We start from the raw sequence: 26,052 nt of genomic DNA, 5'->3' as shown, positions 1-26,052 counted from the left end.
CAAGCTGCCCTAACAGGAACTACAGGTGGTAGCTGCTCACGGGAAGAGAGTTACATGGTGACAAAAACACACTGGGTCAGCATCTCAGAATCAGCAGCAAATAACGCCACCACCAGTGAGACACGGAGTTCACACTACGAGGCAAGCGCTCTTTTAAAACAAACATAAAAGGTTGCTAGAATATACACTTCAGTGTATAAATCAGCTTATTCTGAATTGAAGAGACAGGTCAAAGAAGAAAACGTTTAATCGAGGGCTTTTCCGTAGTCTCCTGCTTCACAGAGGGTCTCCCAGGCTGCCTGGGTGCAGGTGTGTGAGGTCAGGGCAGGTGGCAGAGAGCACTGGCCTCCCCAGCACTCCCTGGCTCGTCAGTGTCCCTTGGAGTTAAGCGGGCTCCCATCACTGGTTCTGGACAATGGGCTGTGGGCAGAAGGGATCTGCCACTTCTGAACTGAACCATGAAAGAGCTGGCAAGAGGGCCTTGCCTTTCAGCTGTCCCCTGCCGCAGTGACCAGAGGGGCAGAGCCACAGAGCACCGCAGGGGGTCAGTAAGCCACCACCTGGGAACCACTACCACAACCATCGAAAGACTGACAGGTTGAGAGCCAACTTCGCGGGAGCAGAAAGCAACCTTCACTGTGTTACATGGCTGGTATTTGGGACTCGTTACTATAACAATATTAGTCTGACTAACACAGACATGCTGCGATTTTCCTGTCTTCCCCCTATTTTGTTCTTCCCTCCCATTTAAAAAAAAAAAGTTTTAATTACTTTACTCAACAGATGAGACATTTTCCCTTTAGGATTACTTTTTAAACATATATTTTAGAACAAAAAGTGGCATTTATTTGGTGTTTTACTATTTATAAGACACTTTTCTGCATAAATTACTATATAAGCCTATTTGTTATCTAAAGGCACGAACCGACACTGAGTATTTCTTCATTAAATGCTGTGACCAGATGTATTCAATTACAAATTGCATTAGTTTGCTAAACACTCCAATGCCTGACATATGCATAGTTATGCGTACTGGGAAATCAAACGTTATGAGCATATTAAATACCTGCTAAATGACGCAAATTTTCTTCCAAAAACTAGGATTGTCATAAATCATAAAATTCCATATTCAGTCTCTATAACTGGGTTCAGTAGCTAGACATTTACTTGAAGAATTCTCTTAATCTAAGAAATGGAAATCAAAACTACAATGAGATACCACCTCACACCAGTCAGAATGGCCATGATTTTTAAAAATCTACAAAAAAAAATCCACAAATAACAAATGCTGGAAAGGATGTAGAGAAAAGGGAACCCTCCTACACTGCCGGTGGGAATGTAAGTTGGTGCAGCCACTATGGAGAACAGTATGGAGGTTCCTCCGAAAACTAAAAATAGAGCTCATATGATCCAGCAATCCCACTTCTGGGCATATATCTGGACAAAATTATAATTCAAAATGACACATGCACCTCTATGTTCACAGCAGCACTATTCACAATAGCCAAGACATGGAAACAACCTAAATGTCCATCGACAGATGCATGGATAAAGAAGATGCGGTACATATATATAATGGACTACTACCGAGCCATAAAAAGACAAAATAATGCCATTTGCAGCAACATGGATGCAACTAGAGATTATCATACTAAGTGAAGTAAGTCAGAAAGAGAAAGACAAACACCATATGATTATCACTTATACGTGGAATCTAAAATATGACACAAATGAACCTATCTATGAAACAGAAACAGAATCACGGACGTAGAGAACAGACAGATGGAGTGGGAGGTTGGGCTAGCAGATGTAAACTATTATATATAGACTGGATGGACAACAAGGTCCTACTGTAGAGCACAGAGAACTATATTCAATATCCTGTGATAAACCGTAATGGAAAAGAATATTTAAAAGAAGAACGTAGGGCTTCCCTGGTGGTGCAGTGCTTAAGAATCCACCTGCCAATGCAGGGGACACAGGTTCGAGCCCCGTGTCCATCATCAAAAAGACAACAAGGGACTTCCCTGGTGGTCCAGTGGCTAAGACTCCGAGCTCCCAATGCTGGGGGCCCAGGTTCGATCCTGGTCAGGGAACTAGATCCCACAAGCATTGCACCAACTAAAGATCCTGCATGCCACAACGAAGGTCCCACACGTGGCAACAAAGATCCTGCATGCTGCAACTAAAACCTGGTGCAGCCAAAAAAAAAAAAAAAAAAAAGATTTAAAAAGACAACAAATAACAAGTGTTGACAAGAATGTGGAGGAAAGGGAACCCTGCTGGTGGGAATGTAAACTGGTGCAGCCACTACGGAAACCATTATGGAGGTTCCTCAAAAACTTAAAAATAGGACTATCACCTGATCCAGCAATTCCACTCTTGGGTATTCATCTGAAAAAAATGAAAACACTAATTTGGAAAGATATATGCCCCCCAGCATGCTGTTCACTGCAGCATTATTTACAATAGGCAAGATATGCAAGCAACACAAGTGTCCATCAATACACACACACACACACACACACACACACGCACACACACACACACTGGAATATTACTCAGCCTTAAAAAAGAATGAAATCCTGCCATCTGCAACAAAGTGGATTGATCTGAAGAGTGTTACACCTAGTGAAATGTCAGACAGAGAAAGACAAATGTATGTTTCACTTATATGTGGAATCTAAAAAAACAAAATAAATGAACAAATATAACAAAACAGAAATACCCTCACAGATTCAGAAAACAAACTAGTGGTTACCAGAGGGGTGTAGGAATGGGGGGAGGGGCAAAACAGATGAAGGGGATTAAGGGATACAAACTACCATTTAAAAAGCAAATTAAGGACTTCCCTGGTGGCACAGTGGTTAAGAACCCACCTGCCAATGCAGGGGCCATGGATTCGAGCCTCGGTCCGGGAAGATCCCACATGCTGTGGAGCAACTAAGCCCGTGTGCCACAACTACTGAGCCTGTGCTCTAGAGCCCACAAGCCACAACTACTGAGCCTGTGTGCCACAACTACTGAAGCCCACACGCCACAACTACTGAAGCCTGCGCGCCTAGAGCTCATGCTTCGCAACAAGAGAAGCCACCGCAATGAGAAGCCCACACACCGCAATGAAGAGTAGCCCCTGCTCGCCGCAACTAGAGAGAGCCCGCGCACAGCAACGAAGACCCAACACAGCCAAAAATGAATAAATAGATTTATAAAAAAATTTTTAAAAATTTAAATAAAATAAAATAAAAAGCAAATTAATTACAAAGATGTAACATACAGCACAGGGAATATAAACAATAATAATAACTGTGTATGGTGTGTAATCTATAAAAATATCAAGTCACTACACAGCACACCTGAAGCTGATGTAATATCGTGTGTCAACTCTACTCCCAAAAAAGGGCATCTGGGAAAGAGAAGTTTGCTACTGAACAGAATCCTCACAGGTAGAACCACAATCTTGAAAAGGCTGTGCTTCCTTTCACTGCTGTGAGCACCACCATGGCCAACTTTTAAAAGAACAATGAAGCACCCCAGGTAACCCCAGGCAAGTAAGCAAGGCAGCATTAACGTTACCTGCGTTACTACGCTCTGTTCACTACCCCCCAATGAGTGCTGCCAGATGACAGCCTGCCATGGACACTGGCAGGGAGCACACACCTGAACTCAAAATCTGCATCCCCTAATATAATACTTTTTTTAGAAACCTCGATTCACCGGTTTGTCCCACAGGCTACACAGACCATCCCTGGAAAGAGCCAAACAACAGAGTAGCCGGTGGCCCTGACCTGCCTTTTGCTGTGCCCCCACCCTGGCAAGTGGAAGGCCAGCACCCCTCCTGCTGTTCCCTGCACGCCTCTCCTGCCTACCAACTCTGGACTTGCTTCGTTCTCCCAGGACGTTCAGAATATGGTAAAATAAGTCTTTATCCATCCTCTCAGCAACGGCCAGTAACCCAGATAAACAAAATCCAGAGCTCAGGGCAGGAAAAAGACTAAGCAAGGCAGAGCTTCCTGGACTCGGCCCCCGTCACGTACGGCGCCAGACCCGAGCGAGCACCACCCCTCCCCCAGCAGCTTGAGGAGTTGGGCAGCTTTCAGGCCGCCACACCTGCCTGAGACAGGTTGCGTTTGCACATGATGCTTGCTTGCACCATCTCTCTGGGGCGGGGATTGCCGTTACCATCAGAAAGGTGAGGACTGAGGTTTCAAGGTAACCTGGCTAGCACTGCTCCCGCTGCCGCCCTGCCTCTGCCGGGAGCCCCAGGTGAGGTGGTGAGGGCCCAACCACCTCACCTGCGGTCTGTGTGAGCCACTCCAGGCCTGGCTGGACTGCGGACGATTCTGCAGGCAAGAGGCAGGGCGGCTCTGTGAAAGCCTGCCGTTCTCGGCTCCCGCAGCCCTGCCCCCAGCACGCAGGGGAAGCCAAAGCACAACCTGGACTCAGGGTGGCCCTGCCTGGCCCCTCCCACTCTGAAAGGGAGACTCAATCCCACCGAAGCCCAGTCACTGCCCTTGAAAGAACGGCCACCGACCCCAGGGAAACCCAGCCAGCCGCCTCAGAGGCCTGTAACACTCTGGCTAGTGCGCCAGCGCGGGAGGACTGGACTGAATGGGAAGGGAGGCATGAGCTGTGCGCCGGAGCCCGGAGGCCAAGCCGCACTCGAGGCCGTTCTCTCGGCACGTGCTGCAGCACAGAGGCCTCCTCTGAGCGGTGGTGCCGGGCAGAGCTCTGCTTCTGCCCCAGAGGGGGCAAGGGCAGGGGCCCCAGCGCTCCCAGGATCCTGTAGCAAGGAGGACACCAACCTCGCCCTGGCCTTTTTACCTCCAGAAACTCCCAAACTGCTCTGCTTGGGGGCCAAAGGAGGATGGCTCAGGCCCACAGGATCTCTGAACCAAGGAAAGGCTCCCCGGGGCAGGCGGGAAGACGGCCCCGCACTAGCAGGCAGAGCCACGGCCAGCTGCAGCCTCTCTGGTCGATCACCATTGATGATGGCGGCTGGCAGGCACTCTCAGAAGCTGGACTGTGACCGGCCTTGGGGCCGGGATTAGGTTCAAAACACAGGGTGCGAGTGAGGCCAAAAGCACGATCAAAATGACCCTGGAAAATTCCTAGCTTTGGAACAAAGCTTACTTCTTTAGTGGAGAACCAACCTGCTTCTTTAGCTAAGCTGGGTTGTATTTGGGGGCCTTGTGGGACAAAAGAATGACGATACCTCTGCACGTCATGGGATGGTGAGAGGCCGTCAGCTGGAGACGCAGCCAGGGGCTGCCAGGGCGGGAGGTGGACAAGGCGTCCTCCCTTCCCTTCTGCCTTCTTTGTCCTTTTTTTTTCAAACGAGTACATGTGGCTGAATTCTCAAATGACAATGCTTGTAAAATTCAATTCTACCACCTAACAAACAAAACACTGGTTATCAGTTCACCAGAACGGGAAACTGTTGGGCAGGGAAGTATTCCTAAGGCTTGCATGGACTCTGGAGCTGCCTGGCGCAGCCTGCACCTTCTGACAGCCACACCTGCCCATCTGCCCAGAGGATAACCTAAGGGTGTGGGTTCATTCCATCATCGTATTCCTTGGAACAGGAATGAATTATTTATAAGTGGCCTCATGCTGCTTGGCTGCCCTGCAGCCCTGTAGGGGAGACTCAGAGAAGGGCGGCAGCGGGAGGCGGCACACACCCCTCCAGCAGAGGGAGAACTGGGCACTCTCCAGGCTGCGGGCCGCGGACCCGACCCTACGTCGGAAAGAGCACAAAGCAACTGCCACATTCAGACAGACCAGCAGAGGCAGCTGCATCCACAGGATCATCTCGAGCGTGTCTTACAGCAGCTTTCTCTGAGTTCATGCTCCTCCTGGGTTCTGAAAACCCTGTGACGCGTAAAGCGTGGGAAAGAAAAGCTCCTCACAAAATTCTTAAGAGGCCCATTACCCTGCAAGAGCGGCTAATCCACCTCCTGAAATCCAGCAACCGACCAAGCAACCTACAAGAATTCACGAGAGTTGGACACAGGGCCCCGGGAAGCAGGTGAGACACCCCTCCTGATGAGGCTGGAAGGCAGGGCCTGGCGGCGGGGGCGGGCATACCTAGCTGCGAGAGGTCCAGCCTCGTCCAGTGCATGCCCGTGGGGCAGCTCGCGGACAGTGTCCGGATGAACACCTGGCCGAGGCTGTCCAGGGCCCACAGGGCGTCTTGGCAGGCGGCGTAGGCCCTCATCTCGGCGTCGGGGGGCAGCTGCACGGTGGACGGGCGTGACTGGGCGTGCTGGGCGCTGACGCGGCACAGGTCCTTGCTGCTCTGGCAGAGCCACAGGGAGCTTCCTGCGGAGAGGTCATGGCGTCACCGGCGAGCCTCTTGGGGCAGCCTTTGCCTTCAGAGGCTGGCTGCCCAGCTCCCACCCTCACTCCCCACCTCGGGGAAGGAGCAGCCAGGACTCAGGGGGACGCACCGGGACCAGCCAGTTCATAGGAAACAAGTCCGACACATTTAAAGAAATGAAAGGAGGCTGGACTAACGAGACCTTAGGAGGCCCACAACGTTGCCTCAGAGGCCCGGACCTTGGACGTTGTATAATGGACCGGGAAGCGTTCAACTTGGTGTGTTAACCAGTGTCCTAGAGGGAGCAAGGTCAGCAATGCCTCGGAAGGATGGCACCGAGGACCCTCTCCTGTCCTGGGGGCGGGGTGAGGGGAGGTCTGGCAGGGTGGAGGCTGCTGGAAAAGGCCCGGAAAGCCGGAAAGCCTTTTCCTCCCATCCTCACCTCAAAATGGCATGCTTTCATTCTCTCCCCCGTTTTTAGAGTCCTTCAGGTTTAATTCACTTTAAAATGCAAACCACACTTGGGGAAATTAAAACCTCAGTCAGAATATATTATCTAAAGTATATCGAAAACTTGGGACCAGTTATGGTCTGGAATTCAAAATTACCCTGGACCTTGAAAACATAAGGTAATGGGCATGCCATACGTTTACGGAACAGCCTGGGAGCCAGGCAGTACCGCGCCCCCCCCCGCCCCCCGCAAGAAGTGCAGCAACGTTCCTGCAACAAAACACGTCACAGTCAGTCTGCAGGACAGACGGAGGCAATAAGGAGCCTCCCATCAGCTCAGGTCAGGTTTTGCTGCCGAATGATTTGTGCCAAGCTTGGGAAAGCACCTATGGTTTGCAGAGCTTACTTATTGCACAACTGCGGTCAGAACGATCTGGCGAGGAAGCATTTTATTGTACTGACCAAGTTCTACACATCCTAGTGGGACTATGAGCTCGAACTCACCAACTGCAGAGACCCCCGACATCTTCTCATCTGACTCTCAGCGTGATCCTGGGAGGAGGCTTCGGCCTCCGCTGGGGCCGCCTGACTGCCCCAGCTCTCATCTCCTGGGGTAGCTGCGCTGTCTCTCCTGGCTCCAAACCCCGAGCTGTGGTCAGGGCTTTGGGAGGTCTGCCCTACCAGGGGCATGACAGTGGGACTTAGGCCAGCCAGAGGCTGTAAACCAGCCTGTGAGGAGGTGACAGAATTCACAGGGGAAATGGCCAGGCACCCAGAGAAGCCTGGTGCCTACTGGCCCTGTGCTATGGCCCTGAGACATGTCACTGAAGTCAGCAGCTGCCGGCCTCAGAGGTCACACTGTACACTCCCCTCCTTCGGAAGGACAGCTCGCCTCCAGACCCACTCAGATCACCACACCAGATCCTTCTCTCCTGGGCAGGCCTATCCAGCTTCGGGGGCCCTCAGCTCAGCCAACGAGGGCTGCTGGCCTGTGACACCACTGCATCCAGTCCCTGAGGGCCCCACGGCCATGCTCCCGCCCCAACTAGGCCACGTCAGACCACGGTTTTAACTGTTCAGCTGCCAACCTGTGCACTGCACTCCCCAACCAACCTTCCTTTGTGGGAGCAGTGGAAGCCAACACAAAGGCCCACTTTGTGGCAGAAGCTGTCCCCCGGGGAACAACATTATTCCAGTAAGTGCCTAGAAAGAATAATGGGAAGAGTATGTTAAAGAAAGAAGAAAGAAAAACCATACATACTTCAGAACTTCAGTTCTAGACCATCTGGTCTTCAAAACCCCTTACAGCTGGTTCTAGACTGTCCTCAAAGTAGGAGACCCAAGCCAGCACTGCAAAAGCCAGCCTGACAAGCAGAGCACCGTCCAGCCCAGGGTCGGGGGAGGCCACGCAGGGGGAGAAGAGCTGGAGAAAATTCACAAAGCAGGGTTCACTCACAGAAATGAAGCCCCAGTGGGTAAATGTGGATTTACACCTACGTTTACAGATCTGGCCAGAGCCTTGCATTTTCAACAGTGTGGTAATTTTTTCTACTAGGCTCTTTAGGAATGGGAGGATTTTTTCATCTAGCTGGAAATTATTAACATAAAAATGAGCTCCATGTGCTCTTCTTATAGCCTAATCGGTTCCTAATGGAAGCTAATCGCACACCATCCAGACACTGGTATCCAAGTCGTAGGAATGACAGACTAAAAGGAGGGAACTGACAGAAAGCAGAGGGAATGCCTCCATTCCAGACACTTCATACCACTGGCACTAAATTATCTTTTCCACTTCAGATCATAAGGCTTTTCCTTAAATGCTGCCTCTAAAGAGGAGCTGCCTATGAAGCCGGCGTGGAAATGAAGTGATGCACCCACCGACGAGACTTCCTCTAGAGACGTGGATTCCACTCTTGCCCGAGGAGATCCAGACGCCGCTGCGGTTGGCCCCTAGAAGGCTCGGCTGGCACTGGAGCTGCTGAGGCCACAACGCCATGCGCAGTTTATCCGCCACCTTCTCAACAGGCACCTGGGCCGCTGTGGCCACCGAGTGTGTGGCATGGATTATGGTCTGGAACAAGCTGCACTGGTCAAACACCACATAGTCTGTGATGCTCGCCTGGAGGGGAGACGGGCAGACACCCTGTCTCAGCGCAGCTACAAGCGCCTTCTGCATGCTCGCTGCCTGAGAGGTAAGGGCCCGACCCCACCCGTCAAACACCCAGATACCCACGTGCATGTTTGTGTGAGGACTGGAGAGGAGTGTGGCAGGACACCCCCCACTGCTGACTGTGATTACTTCTGAGGGGTGGGCTCAGAGGGATGTAAGAAAATGTTCACCTTTTATTTTATACACTTTTCTATTACATGGACCTGTTACAAAGAGCATGTATTACTTTTATGATTATCACCCCCTCGCACCCTATTAAGTCTTTTATTCTAATCAGTGAGAAAGGATTATTTTGTCTTTAAAATTTAGGAATTTCTAATGGACAAATGTACAATACTTAGGATCATAATACGGGCTTAAAAAGAAGCAAGTCATGCCCTAACTGCGCCTGTTACTAATCAGGCCAGAAGGACAGCACAGACAGGACCTGTGCTGGACGTGCAGAGTGCACCTGAGCTCAGGTTCGAGACACGCTTCTCTCACATTCCTGCAAGAGATCTTTCTCCAGGGTGCTGCCCTCTAAGGAAGCCTCTCCCTTGCCGGCCAGCTCCGGCTGTTAGAAAGCTCTCTGACTCTGCGGGACCTTCCACGTACTTCTGCCCTGCCGGGTTGGGTTAGAGGACGTCACCGCCCTACGCCTAGGACAGCCCCGTGCAGGCCACACTCCCAGGTCACGCACAGCGAAGTGCTGAGTGCAAGTGATACCACTTAGGGTAGGGAACTTAACATATAATAAACGAAACACACAGAAAGGACACTATCGTAAAACCCAGCGCTGTAGTGCATGTGCAATGCGGCCCTTCTTTTCTGTGAAAGGGCTCGCACTGACTGTGAGCTTCTGCCTGCACTGAGGCTTAAGCAAACGGTGTCAGCACGTCAACCCCAAGGCCCTGCTGCGGAGCCCGCGGCCCTGCTTCTCTTGAAGAGCAGAGCACGTGCCAGCCCGGCTAGGCGGACTCCATCAGAGCCCACAGGACGCTGGGCAGGTACCTGGGGACCAGTGCCACGCTGCCGTGTGATGGCCCAGGAGCTCTGCCCTTCCTCGGGGTGTATGACGCCAGGCCACACAGAAAGTCTGTGACACGCTCAGTCCCAGCACCCAGCATTGGCAGATAAGCAGGATGCAAATTAACAAAAAAGAAGAAAGGTTTAACAGCCAAACATAATGCTGGCTCTAGCACTACAGAGAAATCAATCTTATAATAAATAAAATAACTCTGTTTCCAAACACCTCAGAGATGATTCTGTCAAATTTCTCTGAAGACAATGTTCTGAATATTATGATAAAATGATAACTAGTTTTCTTTAGGTTACTTAAAGACAGAATTTAGTACATACGCTACACTTGAGTGTGTGTGTGTGTGTGTGTGTGTAAAAAACCATATAATATGGTTACAAATGCAGGGAGGATACTTTTGAATCAATTGTATAACTTTTCAAATAGTACCTGGCATATTAAATTAGAGACTGTGTATATACACACATACTCATCAAAGAGCAAACACAACTTACTTTTCCACGTCCTCATGTGAAAGACCTGAGAGCGGCCACTGGAAGACCTGCCCTCGATGAGGCAAGTCTAAGGCGACAATAACACCTGAACCAATCAATGGAGACAGAACACTCAAGAGCTGCTGTGTACCCCACAGCCGCCAATGCCAGCACAGCCTTCCCTGCCACGCTGGGGAACCACGGGCGCTACGTTTACAGTGAATGGTACCAAAAGGGCAAAAGTTAGCTTGATTATACCTTACTACTTCTTTCTTTTTTTTTAAAAAATTTCTTTTTGTTAATTTTATTTATTTATTTTCGGCTGCATTGGGTCTTCGTTGATGCACGCGGGCTTTCTCTAGTTGCGGCGAGCAGGGCTACCCTTTTTTTTTTGACAAGAAAGTAGGGTTTATTGGTGGACATGGGTAGGGAGGGGGCAGTGCCAAGCCTCTCACGAGTGCAGGGCCCGCCATTTGTCCAGGGGGCCACAATTAGGGATGTACTTGACCCTACAGCCATATGGGATGAGCCACTTTTCTGCCACCATGTTTTCAAATTAGTCTGCATTAAACTTAGTAAATCCCCACTTCTTGGAGATGCGGATCTTCTGGCGGCCAGGGAACTTGCACTTGGCCCTGTGGAGGGCCTCAATCACATGCTCCTTGTTCTGCAGCTTGGTGCGGATGGACATTATGACCTGGCCAATGTGGACCCTGGCCACTGTGCCCTGGGGCTTTCCAAAGGCACCATGCATACCTGTCTGGAGCCTGGATTGGGGACAGCACGCCAGTCATGAATGTCCACTGGAAAGGGCTGTCTCCAGGGTCCCTTAGGGCAGCCCACACAGGCAACAGGCCGCACACACTACCGAGGTGCAGCCACTGCGCACCGGGCCCCCATGGGGAAAAGGGTACAGTCGGCTTAACTGGCTGCAAAGGGCTACTCTTGGTTGCGGTGTGTGGGCTTCTCACTGCAGTGGCTTCTCTTGTTGTGGAACACGGGCTCTAGGCGTGCAGGCTTCAGTAGTTGTGGGTCGCAAGCTCTAGAGTGCAGGCTCAGTAGTTGTGGCGCATGGGCTTAGTTGTTCGGCGGCATGTGGGATCTTCCTGGACCAGGGCTCGAACCCATGTCCCCTGTATTGGCAGGTGGATTCTTAACCACTGTGCCACCAGGGAAGCCCCTACCTTACTATTTCTCAAAGTGTTTACTTTTCTGGGGGCATGTAGGAAAATTCCCCTTTCTTCGTTGAAATACCATTTACTTACGAGGCCTTTTGTACAAGCAGAGATAGTGGATTTTAATTGTGGGTTGGGTTTTTCACATCTATTGTCTAATCTCTCTTCTTCTTAGTACATTCCTCCAGAATTAATCGTTATTATTATCTAGGTCTTCAAATGGCTATCAATGGATTTATTTGACATATAATGACAAATTTCTAAATAACACCAAAATTAAAAAATAAATAAACAAAGCCTACATATTTAAGCAAAAAGAGCTTCACAAGTTACGTCCTGTGATGAAATCCCTGATAATTCTTTTTTTTTTACATTGAAGTATAGTTGATTTACAATGCTGTGTTAGTTACTGCTGTACAGCAAAGTGATTCAGGTATACATATGTATACATTCTTTCTCTTTTAATATTCTTTTCCATTATGGTTCATCATAGGATATTAAATACAGGAGAGCCTTGTTGTGCCGATATTTCTAGTGTGCTCAAATACAGCAAAGTCTAACTCATCCAATAGTAAAAGCGAACACCGTTTATTTACTCCAAGCCCCCAATCTCCAGGGAAAAGAGAGGGGCTGTAAGAGGGAGAGCAGAGCCCCCGACTCAGGGAGGCACCCAGGCACGTGGCCCGAAAGCTCAACACCTACTTGCCACCAGTGGTCGTCGTCCCCTTGGGGCTTCTTGGAAACGACGCCAGTTCTGAACCACAGGTGTCCTCGGATGTCCAGGGCCCACAGGGTCTGTTGGTCCCCGAGAGTGATACAGACAGGTTCCAAAGCCTGCCTTTCACTGGAAACGAGGAAAAGAGCGTGGAGTCAGCACCCGCATTCATGGCCCCCAGCGCGTCTAGGATGCCGGCATCAAGCGTCCTGGGGGGCTCAGTGTGGGACAAGAGACAAGTTCCGAGGAAGGAAGCTTGAGTTTCGAGTTAAATGACTGTGCAATATATACTGTTCCGAAGCGAGGGGGTGTCTGAAGAATCCCTGAAGGCCCAGGACGGTAGGGGGAGCTCTTAAGGGAAACTAACCCAGGGAAGAAGAGAGCAGGCTCATGAGGGATTTCAGGCCCCGAGTGGCCCATCTCCCCACCCCTGCCTTCACCAATTAAGCGAACAGAAACTCCGCAGCGTGCCAGGCTGTGTTGGGCAGCTGCAGCCTGGCAGACGCTGCCCATTCTGCGGGCAACGCCCTCCTCCCACCCAGCCGGTGACGTCCCCACCAGCTTCGAGGCTGAGCTGCGGGTCCACTCTGCACGGTGCCTGCCTGACCTCTGCAGGGGGAGCTGAGGCGTCCTCGGTGCTGCGCGTCCCTCTCCGGCTCGGGACCATCTACACTAACTGGCGTTGGTTGCCCCAGATGGGGAGCTCTTCGAGGGCTGGACAAGGTCATGTTCACTCAGTGCTCACAACAGGTGCTCACTCAAATTTACTGGGTTGCTCAATTCAAACCGAGAATATCCTAATCTAATTTTTCTAAAGACTACTGATAATTTCACACCAGCAAAATGATCTGACAGTAACTCTTTAATTAAAATTTTGACTGGTAGAAAGTAACCAAATAAATTGCAATTCAGAGATTAACTTCAACTGACTAGGAGGATAATAAAGAAAAATATTTGGCCTTAAGTCATCTGAGACTCTAAACAGAAACTATCTGACACTGGGCAGTTCTCTAGAAAGACCATCACGAGAGACTCGGGACCATGTGGGGCTTGAGCTTACACGTGAGGGCAGTAACATTTTTAAAACTGAGCTCTGACCCAATGTCCAGTCTGCCAGTCAGAAGGAGGCACAGAGTGTCTTCAAGGTCAGGCTGCTGAAATTGGCTCTGGCAATCCCAGAGAACACCACGACCGTGGAAACCTTCAGGGAACCAGCTCTGCCCAGGAGAGGCTCACATGGGTCCCTTAAGAAGAGTCAAGTTGACAAAGAACAGACAGTGGGACAGACAGGACGCTGAAAATGTGTCTGCTCCTCCCCCGATACCTGACGATGTCACATTTCCAGTGCTCCCCTTCGGGACAGAAGCTGCTTACACCCTCCCGGTACAGGAGGACCCTCTGCTCCGTCAGCGCCCACACCACGCTGTTTCGGGCTGCGACCTGGGACAGTGGGTATGGACAGTCAACCTTTACGGCTCTGGCACAGGGGCGATCCACGCTGAGACCTGCCGGGGAGAAGGACAGGAAGCCCCCAAAGACACACAATCAGGACTTCACACCTCATTTTCATTCTGTTTGCTTATTTTTTGGTATTTTGCTATATCCTTTCATAATAAGTACTTTCTCTTTTCAAGGTCTAGTCAACATAAAATAGTTAGATTGTGCTTAAATATAATATCCATCTGAACTGTTTTCAGATGCTCTTTGAAAACTGGAGGAATAACAATTCCGAATACTCTGGTGTCCCAAAGTAGCTAAAAATGTTCCGAAAGAACGTGAAAGCCCAGTGCAGGAGAGCAGCCAGCTCCGGAGCCAGGAGGGCCCAGGCCGAGAGGAGCCAGTACCAAGGGACGTCTTCTGTGGCCACGCCCCTCGGAGCCTCAGCTGCCACTGGACCCACAGGGATCTGAGGGCTCCAGGCATCCTCTGCAGAGCACCTCCAACAGGGTGGTTCCCCTCCGCCTGCTTTGTATGTGGTACGCGGTGTTTCCACTACTAAAATGAAAACCCCGAAATTCCTAGATGGAAGGTGAGGGCCAGAGCTCAGGGTCCCCGACTCCCCATCCAAGGCTCTTCCCCCGCCTCTTTGCAATCTCTGTCTAATGAGCTTCAAGGCCACTCGTAAGGGAGCTGGCACAACAGCTGTTACCTAAAGCCCCGTATTATTCCGCAGCCTCAGCCTGCAGTCAGGGCTCGGGAACTCAGCATGCTCCCTGCCCGATCACAACAGCACCCTACGGTATCACAGCCCTTGGGCTGCATTTCCTCAAACTCAGCTAGGTAGGAATCACCTCCTGGACTTCTTACACTGCAAACCTTCAGGACAACCCTGGAGACTCTAAGCCAGTAGCTCTGGGTGGTTTGAGCTTGTCTGCAACCACTGCCCAGGTGACTCCTAAGGCCCTCCTCACCCCCAGGCCAGAAGCACCCTGTTTCCCCAGCAGGAACGAAACTCAGATGCCACTGGAAGTTGGACATGCGTATGCTTTTCCAGCTATTTTTCACTTTCAAGGGAGACATAGGAACCAGGCTGGAGAGACCAGGGCTGGCATGTGGCCCAGAGCTGGCCAGGCTGCCCTCTGGGCTCAAGCAGGAGCTGCTAGGATGCCGGCTCTCCCACATCTGAGAGCGAGCCAGATGTTCAAGGGCTTTCAATCTCAGAGAATCTAATATCTGCAAACGCAGCAACTGACAAAGGATTCATCTCCAAAATCTACAAGCAGCCCATGCAGCTCAATACCAAAAAAACAAACCACCCAATCCAAAAATGGGCAGAAGACCTAAACAGACATTTCTCCAAAGATATACAGACTGCCAACAAACACATGAAAGGATGCTCAACATCACTAATCATTAGAGAAATGCAAATCAAAACTACAATGAGGTATCACCTCACACCGGTCAGAATGGCCATCATCAAAAAATCTACAAACAATAAATGCTGGAGAGGGTGTGGAGAAAAGGGAACCCTCCTGCAGTATTGGTGGGAATGTAAATTGATACAGCCACTATGGAGAACAGTATGTAGGTTCCTTAAAAAACTAAAAATGGAACTACCATACGACCCAGCAATCCCACTACTGGGCATATACCCTGAGAAAACCATAATTCAAAAAGAATCATGTACCAAAATGTTCACTGCAGCTCTATTTACAATAGCCAGGACATGGAAGCAACCTAAGTGTCCATCATCGGATGAATGGATAAAGAAGATGTGGCACATATATACAATGGAATATTACTCAGCCTTAAAAAGAAACTAAACTGAGTTATTTGTAGTGAGGAGGATGGACCTAGGGATTGTCATACAGAGTGAAGTCAGAAGGAGAAAAACAAATACCATATGCTAACACATATATATGTAATCTAAAAAAAAACCCAAAAGGTTCTGAAGAATCTAGGGGCAAGACAGGAATAAAGACGCAGACATAGAGAATGGACCTGAGGATGTGGGGAGGGGGAAGCGTAAGCTGGGACAAAGTGAGAGTGGCATGGACATATATACACAACCAAATGTAATACAGACAGCTAGTGGGAAGCAGCCGCATAGCACAGGGAGATCAGCTCAGTGCTTGGTGACCACCTATAGGGGTGGGATAGGGAGGGTGGGAGGGAGACACAAGAGGGAGGAGATATGGGGACATATGTATATGTATAGCTGAGTCACTTTGTTATAAAGCAGAAATTAACACACCATTGTAAAGCAATTATACTCTAATAAAAGATGTTAAAAAAAAAATCTCAGAGAATCATCCCTGGCTGACAGTTCATAACAGAGATTAAAACCTTCTCTTGGGGGGCTTCCCTGGTGGTGCAGTGGTTAAGAATCCACCTGCCAACACAGGGGACACGGGTTCGAGCCCTGGTTCGGGAAGATCCCACATGCCACGGAGCAACTAAGCCCGTGCGCTGCAACTACTGAGCCTGCGCTCTAGAGCCCATGAGCCACAACTACTGAAGCCTGCATGCCTAGAGCCTGTACTCTGCAACGATGAGAAGCCCTCACATCCCAACCAAGAGTAGACCCCACTCGCCACAACTAGAGAAAACCTGCGCACAGCAATGAAGACCCAATGCAGCCAATAAATAAATAAAATAAATCTATTTTAAAAAAAACAAACCTTTTCTTGGAATCAGCAATATTAAATGGTTAAAAGATTGATATTTACATAAATCTATTATGGCCTCTTGACATCCGAAAAAGAGCTCCTGCCCCATAATCGTTTCCAGATACTGGTGAATCACATTGCTTTTGGAAACCCATATCTCATTTTGCTGACAGTATGTAAACACTGGCTCTCATTACAGTTTATTTTTAAAAAACAAGTCCCACTGTGTCTCTTCCAGCTGCTAAAGGTCCCCCCTCTCAGGGCAGTTTCCTAGGATGAGATAAACTCCTATTTAGAGCAAATTATTTCTCATTGTTTTTTCCTGACCCATGTGTAAATAAGCGTATAGAAGCAGGGCTTTGACCTGGCTGAAAAAATCCAGCCATAAGTTAAGGGGAAAAATGATTCTAATGCCATTTCTCTGTTATTCTTTCCTCTTCAGATCTGATATTGCAAGATAAGGGATACGCAATGGTGAGCTGTACGGAGAATAAGATTCTGTTTCTGTGCCTCGCTAAATAATTCTATTAATTCCTGCCCTAAATTTGTCCTGGGTTGAATGTGAGTCAGTAGCAGAAAACTGCTAATAGATTCCAACAGCAAATACTCTCTTTCCAGAAGTGTTTTCATTTAAATTGACTTCTAGCTTCTTGGTCATTGTCTCTAAGCATGTGGCTACCAAAGCGCAATCACACCAGATCCCACGGGTGCTGGGGCGCCGGCTGCAGCTACCTGTCTGTAGGTACAGGTCCCCATTTGTCCTGATGATCCAGGCCGTGTCATCGCTCAGGGCCACAAACACCGCCTGGGGCAGAGCTTCGTACCAGTGACGCTTCCCCTTGATGGTCACTTTTCCACAAGCAAAGGCTCGGTTAGATTTCTGTTCAATCTTCCAGAGAAGGGCTCCTGTGGAAATAAAAATTATATTCACTGTCCAATAACTACTGAGAATTTTCACCCCCAAAAGTCCATTCTGGGTGCTGTGGGGAAGAGAGATTTCTACAGCACCCCCCCTTTTGCTTCTACCCCGAATGGGGAAAGAGCCTGCGGCGCCAAGGTCTGAACCCCTGCCACCACCCCCCACCGTGTGGCTTGGGGCTCATGTCTCCAAGCCTCATTTCCTCATCTGTGAAATGGGATCGTCTGCCCCATACAGGCTGCTAGGAAGGCTGTAGGTGAGGCTGTATCAAGGACACAGCACACAGAGCTGGCACATCAGAGGCACTCATCACACAGCAGAGAGGCACCACCAGCACTGCTAGGTGTGCCAGGTGAGGGCCCTAAACGACCTTCGGGAGGCACAGTTAGTGTCCTGAGAAAGTCTGAAAGTCCTACAGGGATTCAAAGGGAGTGGGTCAATTCTGGACCAGCCAAATGGATAAGGTGCAGATGGAAAGGAAGCACTTGAGCTGGGCTGTCCCTTTTTTCACTTAGAAAGGGACTGTGATACATAGAAGAAGGGGAGGGAAGGAGAAGGGCAGACAGGAAGGTGGTCTATGGAGATGCAGGTGGCGTCTAAGAAACCATCAGAGTCACCAAGAGCACAGAGGGCTGGACTAGAGGGTCTGGCACGAGGTGCCAAGGGAGGTGTGGGAAGTGAGGCGGCGGCCAAGCCCGCGGCCCCCGGGGTGCCCACGCTGGACGGGGCCCTGCCGGACCTCTCAGCCACAGCACCAACCCTGGTGGAGACAGAGCTCCTGCTAGAGTAGCGCGAGACTGAATCGTTTGGAAACACACAGTAATTCATATAATCAGGAAAAAACCAAAGTTTATAAATGGCTGGGGAGATGGACCCGAAGGTAAATGAGAGGAAAAGAATTAAAACCCATAATTATATAAAGCCAGCTAATGGGACAGGCTATTATCTTAGTCTCTAAGGAAAAATATTTTTCAAAGAGATAAAGAGATAGAACAAAACAACCCTGAACAAACTGGTATTTTACGTAGTGACAAAGACCAGGAGAGTTAGAGGAAATCCATCTCAAAGCACAGAGGGCGAGGGGAGGTCACAGGCTCAGTGTTGTCTGCCTTCCATTCCAACGTCCTAACAGTAAACCAGCTACGATACACATACACACTTCTGTTCCACTCGCCATCCCCCAAATAGGTAAAGTGGCCAACATTGTGACAAACAAGCAAATTATTCTGTATAGATGAGGGGGCAGAACCTCATCCAGGAAGCGTCTGCTCCAGCTCATGAAAATGGCCTGATCATGGCATGAAGGAAGGAAGGCATTTTCTTTTCGCAGTCAGGGAGTAGATTATTCACCCAAAGCATATATATAGCTCATTACAGAGTAATTTCTAAGAAAGAAACCAAACGATCCAAACTTATCCAACACAACCGCGGGCCCATCTTCATGAGTTCAGCTGCTTTAAAGCAACACTAACGGACTTCCCTGGTGGCGCAGTGGTTCAGAATCTGCCTGCCAGTACAGGGGACAGGGGTTTGAGCCCTGGCCCGGGAAGATCCCACATGCCGCGGGGCAACTAAGCCTGTGCGCCACAACTACTAAGCCTGTGCTCTAGAGCGCACAAGCCACAACTACTGAGCCCACGTGCCACAACTACTGAGGCCCGCGCACCTAGAGCCTGTGCTCCCCAACAAGAGAAGCCATTGCAAGAAGCCCGCGCACTGCAACGAAGACCCGACGTAGCCAAAAATAAATAAATAAATAAGTTTTAAAACAACAACACTAAGAAATAGAAACAGATTTATTGTTATAAGGCATTTGGATGTTAATATTTCTAAAAAAACCCTCAAAAATGGAAGCTATTTGTCTAACTTACAAAACATGTTCATGTGTTACCACTGCAATTAATAAAAAACCAAAAACTGAACTGCAATTACAGTATTTTCAGTTGATGTCAAATGCAGCAATCCGCGTTCTTTGGAGAAAACCCCTCAAACCTGCGGGGAAAAGGCAAGTCTGCTAAATGGACTGGTTCCTGTGTGCTCGGGCCTCTACACCTGGGGCAAGAAGCAGGGAGCTGGGAGGCGAACCTGAGGGTGAGACTGCCACCTGCTGGACGGCATCTTCAAACTTCTGCCAGCGCAGCCCAGCGCCCGGCAACGCGCTGCAGAACAGGCCGCCTTTGTAGTCCAGGCACCAAATGTACTTCTCGGAGACCGCCAAGCTGAGAATGCCGTAGCCCGGCCCGGAGTAACCCATCCAGCTTTCTGCAAACTAACAAGGACAGAGCCTGCTGAGTTCTGCGGCAGAGGACACAGCTGCATGTGTCGTTCTGTCGTCAATAAGAAAAGCGTGCAATCACTTAAGTAGGCCCTCTATCTCTCGACCAGCTCTAACAGAAACATTGTGAAGTGGGAGCGGCTGTCCCCTACAAAGACCCCATAACGTTCCTGGAAAACAGTCTGTCACAGATACTACAACCTCTTCCCTCACCTAGTGCTTACATTCAAAGGATCTGGTTTTATTTTACAGGGATACCTCACTTCCCACTTGTATGCAAATTGATTTTTTGTACAGCTAATCATTAGAGATGTGTTAGGAGAAATGGCACTACCACTATCTTTGTTTCTTTCACCATATTGTTTTAAGTGCTGATCCAATCATCGGACACGTGGCACATCATGTGGTTGATGGAAATCTGGCCAAGACACTGCCTGACTGAATCTTGTAGACTAAGGTTTAGATGTTAGGGTTCTTTTAAAAATCAAAGCTAAATAAAGTGTGTACTTTAACAGCTTTCCAAAACTGCAAAAGAAACCCATGTATTTGCACAATCACCCACACATGGACGTTCACTGCTTCACAGAGTATGGCACCCAATCCCTCTCGATCTGGCCCTGGCTCACCAGGACACGCCTTACCCACCCCCCAACGCAACAAAATGTGGCTTTCCAGCTCTCTGGAGGGGGACAAGGGGGGGAGCGGTGAAGGCTGGGGGAGGTCCTCAAAGTACCAGGTGCCCTCTCACCTAGGACTTTTCTAAAGTTCTGGTCTAGAATGCCAACTGCCCATGCCCTTGGCTCAGCTGCTTGGCTCCTGCCATGGTTGGTGGGCGCCGCGCCCCTCCTGCACTTTGCTCATCACCATGGCCCGAGTTCCACTCAACTGGGAGGATCTGCACACGTGTCCAGGACTCTTGAGATCCACGACTGCCTGTCACGGGCACTGCAGCGTCCCCAGCGCCCGACGCAGAGTCTGGCAGCCAAAGGCACTCACGAAAGGGTGAATGCGCGGAAGACTGAGTGAAAGGGCATTCTGTCTTAAAACAAATAAGCAGGACGTTTCACTTTCGAGGTAGGACAGACAGCACAGAGGTTCGAGAGAGAGGGCCCTGGCCCCACTTGCCATGCGACCTGGTGAAAGCCATTTATCTGTCTGAGTCTCCACTTCCTCCTGTGAAACGGGAGCACCTAGTTTGTGGGTTTTGTTCTTCGAGAAGTATATGAGTTAAACTTGTAAAGTGCTTAGCATGGCACCTGGCACATGGTGAGAGCCGCCCCAATGTCACACGTCATTAGGACGCAGAGAATCCAGAGGCACATCTGGGGAAAGCACACGTGGCTGTAAGTTCACACGCACAATCCACACCTCACATCCACTTAGCAGAAAGGGTTACAATACACAGTTAGTTTTGAAACCAAATACATCTAAATAATAATTACTTGCTAAGGAAAACAAGCACTTTTTAAGAGCCACTTTTTTATATAAAATGACCAAGAACAGCTAATAATCGTCTTTTAATTGCACAGGCTAGGTAGAACCCGACCCAGGAAACTGGACACTCGAAACCTGGTTTCTGTACAGCCTGCAGGGGAGCCCTGGCGCCGCTGTTTGGAGGTCAGGGAGACACGGCTCCTCGAGACGCTTGTCTGAGGGGCAGCGCCTTCCCCTCCACAAGTGGACGGGCCTCTCGCCGCTGGTTTCTGGGAGCGGCCCCCAGGCCAATCCAGCCGTCCTCTGGGATGACTAGCACTAGCTGCCCGTGCTGGGCCGGCCCCGCCGGAATCAACAAGGAGAGGCTGCTTTTGTTGGTAAAGTGGGTAACTGAGCAGGGGTGACACGTCAGCAGGAGTCCAAGCCATTCTAGATCCCTGCGCTGGAAATCCCCCAAAGGCAGACTTCCAAACACCTCTGGCATACAGGTTTTACAGTAGGAATATAATTTCTTTGCATAAACAGAAAAATATAATCAGTTCGCCAATGACTTCCCTTAAGAAAGGAGCACACATACCTCCTCTGACTTCAGCAGCCCGGGCTCGTCTGTGCCCGGCGGGTGCAGGTCCTGCAGGGAGCGGCTCCCTGCCAGCTCTGTCACGCTCGTCTCCGAGGATGAAGAGGGCAGCCCGTGGGCATAGATGTCCTCCTCGTCACTGGACGTCAACGCCTGGTCCCGTGAGGGCTGCTCACGGGCGCTGGCCACCGAGGCAGAGACCCGGCGAGGCCGTCGAGCAGCCATCGCTTTCTGGCCTGTGTCGTCGTCAGCAGCAGCGTGCCGGGGGCTCGAGCCGAGGTGGCCTGGGGCCCCCAGGTGCTCTTCACTGGGCTCCTCAGCGCTGGTCCCTGGAAGCCACCGCTCAGCGCTGGGAGTCCAGCTGAGGCTGGAAGGCACCGGGGGGGAGCCCTGGAGGGGGGCCTCCGGAAAAGTGCTCTGGGCTTCAGCAGGCTCCATGCCCCCCACCTCCCGGGCCTCCGCTGAGCTGCCCCACTCTCGGCAGGGTGACTGTGTGCTCCTTGGCCCACCGCTCACGGGACAGGGCTCCTCTTCGAGCTCCGCGATGCCATCACTCCCTTCCGCGTCCTCCCTCAGATGCCAGGGTGAGCTCAACACCCCGCTAGGCGGCTGCGTCTCGCCTGCGCCGTCACATAGTGGGATTTCGGTTCTTCCGTCACCTTCTTCATTCAGGGAGTCAGGGGCGGGGAAGGGCACCTCCAAGACACTAAACGTTTCAGGGTCGCTATATTCTGGCAGGACACTGTTGGCCTCACCACTGAGACTGCACTCCTGGTCAGGAGACCCTGTGCTGGACTGATCCACGATGCTGCCCAAACTCGAGGTCGTGGACAGCAGGTCTGTGTTCAAGGACTGGGGGCTATCACCAGGACACTCCCAGCAGGGAGTCGATTCAAGGGAACTGGGGCAGGTAGTCCCGCTTCCACCTTCTGTTTAAAAGAAGAACGTTTAAGATTAGGTATGAATCTAGTAAAACACTAACTAAAAAACAAAATTTTGGCTTAACATAAAAGCATTTTAAATGAAGGATATCTAAATGGTGAAGAATAAATCTCTTAAGTACACATTACCCCAATGCAGGGATGTTTCAAATGGAGGCAAATATTGTACACACTGATGGGCTCCGAGGCCTCCTTCAAGAAACGTTAACTAAGAAAAACAAAGGAACAAATGGATCACAGACCAATTTCTTTTAATTATTAAAATGCTAAGGGATCTGATAACATTTTCCTTCAATATCGCAGTGATCTTTAGCTAGAGAGGCTCAACAGGCACCAAGAAGTAAAAAATTTTTTAAAACTCAGTGTTAAATCCCATATCTGGGAATTCCCTGGCGGTCCAGTGCTTAGGACTTGGTGCTTCCACTGCTAAAGGCCCAGGTTCAATCCCTGGTTGGGGAACTACGATCCTGCAAGCCATGCAGTGCAGCCTAAAAAAAAAAAAAAAGAAAAGAGAAAAAAAAGCCCATATCTGATGACATACCCTACATTAAACATAAATTGATCCATCTAAAGATTTCCATGAGCTTCCTTACAGGTTTATAGAATCTCTGGTCTAATAAATGATGTACATGAATAAACTGAAATTTTTACTTAAATATTGAAAAGTATAACACCCAGACCTGTTAAGCAGGGTGGTATGTTACATTATAGTTTAATGCTTTGTGTGTGTGTATAATGTATACGTATTTCACAGTAAAACTCCTTCGAGGAGGAAAGACATTCGCTTTCTGTGCTTTCCAGCGAACGGGCAGTGCTCACTCAGCAAGCAGCAGCCTTCCCAGAGAGTTTGGTAAAAGACCCCACGGGGGCGGAAGGAGGTCGTGTGTGCTCTGCCGTGGATGGTACCTGTCTTCTTCTTCCTCTTCTTCTTTTTCACTTTGAGAGGCTTCACAATGAGCTCTTGGTCGAAGTCCTCCGAGCTGATCACACTGAACCTCTTCGAGGTGAGCTGGCCGCTCCTGCCCAGCTCGGGAGCCGCCTGCGGCCCGGAGCTGCTGTCGGTGGAGTTGAGCGAGCTGCTCCTGCTTCTGGGCTCGCTGGCCACGGAAGAGCCTCTGAGCCTCACCTCAGAAGGCGTGGCCCCCGGTGGCTTCTCCGCACGCTGCCCATGGACTTGCTCTGGGCATCCTGACGGCTCCAGACCGTCGCGCACTGAGAAAGAAGAGTCAGTTTTATGGTTACTGGAGGGAAAGATGGAGTGCTCTTATTAAGGTTTGCCAGCCCTAAATACCAGCCTGCTAAATTCAGAGAAACCAGCGAAACTAAAAGAATTGTGCAACAGGTTCCAACACATGGTTTTTGTTCTCCAGGAAGTTCATGTATCAAAATCAGTAAAATAACTCACAGCAGCTGTCTTTTGTGAGTAACTCAAAGTAAGGGGCTCTCATAAGGTAGAGCACTTCTCACTTCAACTCACAGAATAACATATAAAGGTGAGGTGCCTATTAAAAAAGGGCGTAGGAAAAAATCATAATAAAGAAGAAAAAAGGGCTTAGAGGGAATTCCCTGGTGGTGCGGTGGTTAGGACTCGGTGCTTTCACTGCTGGGGCCCCCGTGGTGCAGCCAAAAAACTACTCCTCCAGGGACCTTTGAAAAACACACATGTAACTATAATAAAAATTCTCAAAGTTCAAGGAGGGAAAGGTAATTTTTCACCAGCGCAAACTCAAAACAGAGGAGTTCATTAAAGGAGTCCACGTGCGAAGAGGAGAGAGAGCAGAGCAGGACTGGCAGTGGGCTGGTGGGCCTGGCGCTCTGTCCCCACCTCCATGGACACGTCCTCCTCTCAACACGACAGTAGGAGGTTCCAGCCACAGGACCCTCAACACAGGACTGGGGGCCCATTTTGATCCATCCAGCCATCCTTCTGTTACCGAGTACCTACCGCATGCCAGACGCGTTCTAGGCATGGAGACACGGCCCTTACCCAGACAGGTGGGCATTCCAGCCTCGACCGGGGGCCACAAGTGGGGACGAGCAGGGCAGGGAAGTGACTTGCAGAAGGTCACACAAGATTACACAGGCAGATCTTGGTCTGGAGCTGCACCGTCCAGTACAGTAGCCACCAGCCATGTAGCTATTTAAATTCAGATTCATAGACATGAAACAAAACTTAAAATCCAGTTCCTCAGTTGCACTCAGCACATTTCGAGTACTCAGCAGCCACGTGTGGGCAGTGTAGTTACAGAGCATCTTCACGCCTGCAGGAAGTCTACTGGCCTCGTGGCTCCTGGTCACTTCTCCCCTGTAAGTGGCACTGCCACTTGGTGACACTGTTAAGGCCCCCAGCTCACAGGCTCAAGAGCAGAGCTCACTCCCTTTCTATGAAAGTTACGACCCTGGAATGATGTTCACCCCAACTCGCCCTCTGTGACTTAAGAGGTAATTCACTCTCTTCTTGCCATCTCTTGGGAGATTATAAATTCAGGACAGTGACAGCTAGTACTTCATTTTTGTCTTTTTGAGGCTAAATATCTGGCTAAAGTGAGGCTGTTTTTTATATTCTCCCAGCAGCCAAACCTTGTATTCTAACGTTTATAAGACAAACGCTATAGCCATGTCCCAGGCAGGCTGCTCCCTCCCGTGCTGGAGGGAGGGAGCCCCACTTCCTGCCCAGGATCTCCGCTGCCTCTCTTGAGGTCACTCAGACATTAGCTGACGCTGGTCAGAGTAGAAACACTAAGGATGGCCCTGTGGCCAAGAGACCCGAGGGAAGCAGTGGCGTGCCCACAGCCATGGCACAGGGCGGGCCCTCCTGACTAACCTGGCGAGGCAGGGGAAACAGCGGCTGAAGCGGAAATCTGGACGGTGACTTGGGGCTTGTCACGTACTACCCCAATCCTCAATTTTCTAATCTGTGAAAGGAGGACACCACTGACTAACATGCTAGGGTCTTCTTCAAACCATGTGCTGTGTTAGGGCCACAAGGTGAGTCACGAGAGCCTTGCAATCAAAAATCTATTCTTTCGTAAGGTAAGTGGTAAGGCAATGACTCTGAAGTCAAGGAGCAGCAGGAAAAGGGCCCCAGGAACGCAGTGAGGAGAGACTGACTCAACTAAGGCGACTGGAAGAAGTTATCAAAAGTGCGGCGATACCGACCGAGTCTTGAATGATAAGGGGGAGGGGTGCAGAGGGCAGCACCCGAGGAGGGCAGGCCTCGTCGGGGAGATCCAGGCAGCAGTGTCAGGACAGGGGCACAGCGAGCGAGGAAGGGCCAAGGCCGCTCCAGTCCCAGGGAGGAAGGCCGCCTGGTTAGGGAAAGGCGGGGGCAGGATGCCTGTGCAACTGCCCAGTGAACTTCAGAGGCCCCACGAGGCGCTGGCATCTGTGGGCACCGCCCTCACCTCGGGCATCGGGCCCTCCCGCACGGGGCTGTTCGGAGGACTGGATGAGATCGTGAATGTTAAGTGCTTAGCA

At 50.2% G+C, this 26,052-nt stretch overlaps 1 protein-coding gene, 1 long non-coding RNA gene and 2 pseudogenes across 9 annotated transcripts in view; 1 reads left to right on the top strand and 3 right to left on the bottom strand.

Moving 5' to 3' along the window:
- Positions 1 to 26,052, bottom strand: part of TECPR2 (tectonin beta-propeller repeat containing 2) — a 95,494-nt gene that overhangs the window by 30,715 nt on the left and 38,727 nt on the right. For all 8 annotated transcript variants that reach the window (XR_016392275.1, XR_016392276.1, XM_089908213.1 and 5 more), the window contains 9 exons: positions 23,482 to 23,787; positions 21,635 to 22,563; positions 19,434 to 19,617; positions 17,162 to 17,335; positions 13,645 to 13,825; positions 12,308 to 12,449; positions 8,648 to 8,888; positions 7,883 to 7,972; positions 6,088 to 6,321 (listed from right to left, as the gene is read on the bottom strand). Coding sequence is in view for 6 of the 8 variants with exons in the window: in XM_089908213.1 (XP_089764339.1) it covers positions 6,088 to 6,321; positions 7,883 to 7,972; positions 8,648 to 8,888; positions 12,308 to 12,449; positions 13,645 to 13,825; positions 17,162 to 17,335; positions 19,434 to 19,617; positions 21,635 to 22,563; positions 23,482 to 23,787 (2,481 nt within the window). In the remaining 2 variants the exon portion in view is untranslated. The remainder of the gene's footprint in view (positions 1 to 6,087; positions 6,322 to 7,882; positions 7,973 to 8,647; positions 8,889 to 12,307; positions 12,450 to 13,644; positions 13,826 to 17,161; positions 17,336 to 19,433; positions 19,618 to 21,634; positions 22,564 to 23,481; positions 23,788 to 26,052) is intronic.
- Positions 2,781 to 17,471, top strand: LOC149750368 (uncharacterized). Its single transcript, XR_016392280.1, has 3 exons — positions 2,781 to 6,028; positions 8,567 to 8,961; positions 16,872 to 17,471. It is a non-coding gene; the product is annotated as an uncharacterized LOC149750368 (long non-coding RNA).
- On the bottom strand, positions 8,845 to 11,330 carry LOC149750369 (large ribosomal subunit protein uL16-like; annotated as a pseudogene).
- LOC115802964 (small nucleolar RNA SNORA70) lies at positions 11,242 to 11,365 on the bottom strand (annotated as a pseudogene).

The sequence above is a fragment of the Delphinapterus leucas genome, chromosome 2 (genome assembly GCF_059928025.1).
Source record: "Delphinapterus leucas isolate spDelLeu-1000000601 "Yukka" chromosome 2, BTC_Dleu_Yukka2, whole genome shotgun sequence".
NCBI lineage: Eukaryota > Metazoa > Chordata > Mammalia > Artiodactyla > Monodontidae > Delphinapterus > Delphinapterus leucas.
Note: the sequence above shows the minus strand (reverse complement) of the source record. Positions and strands in the feature narration are given on the sequence as shown.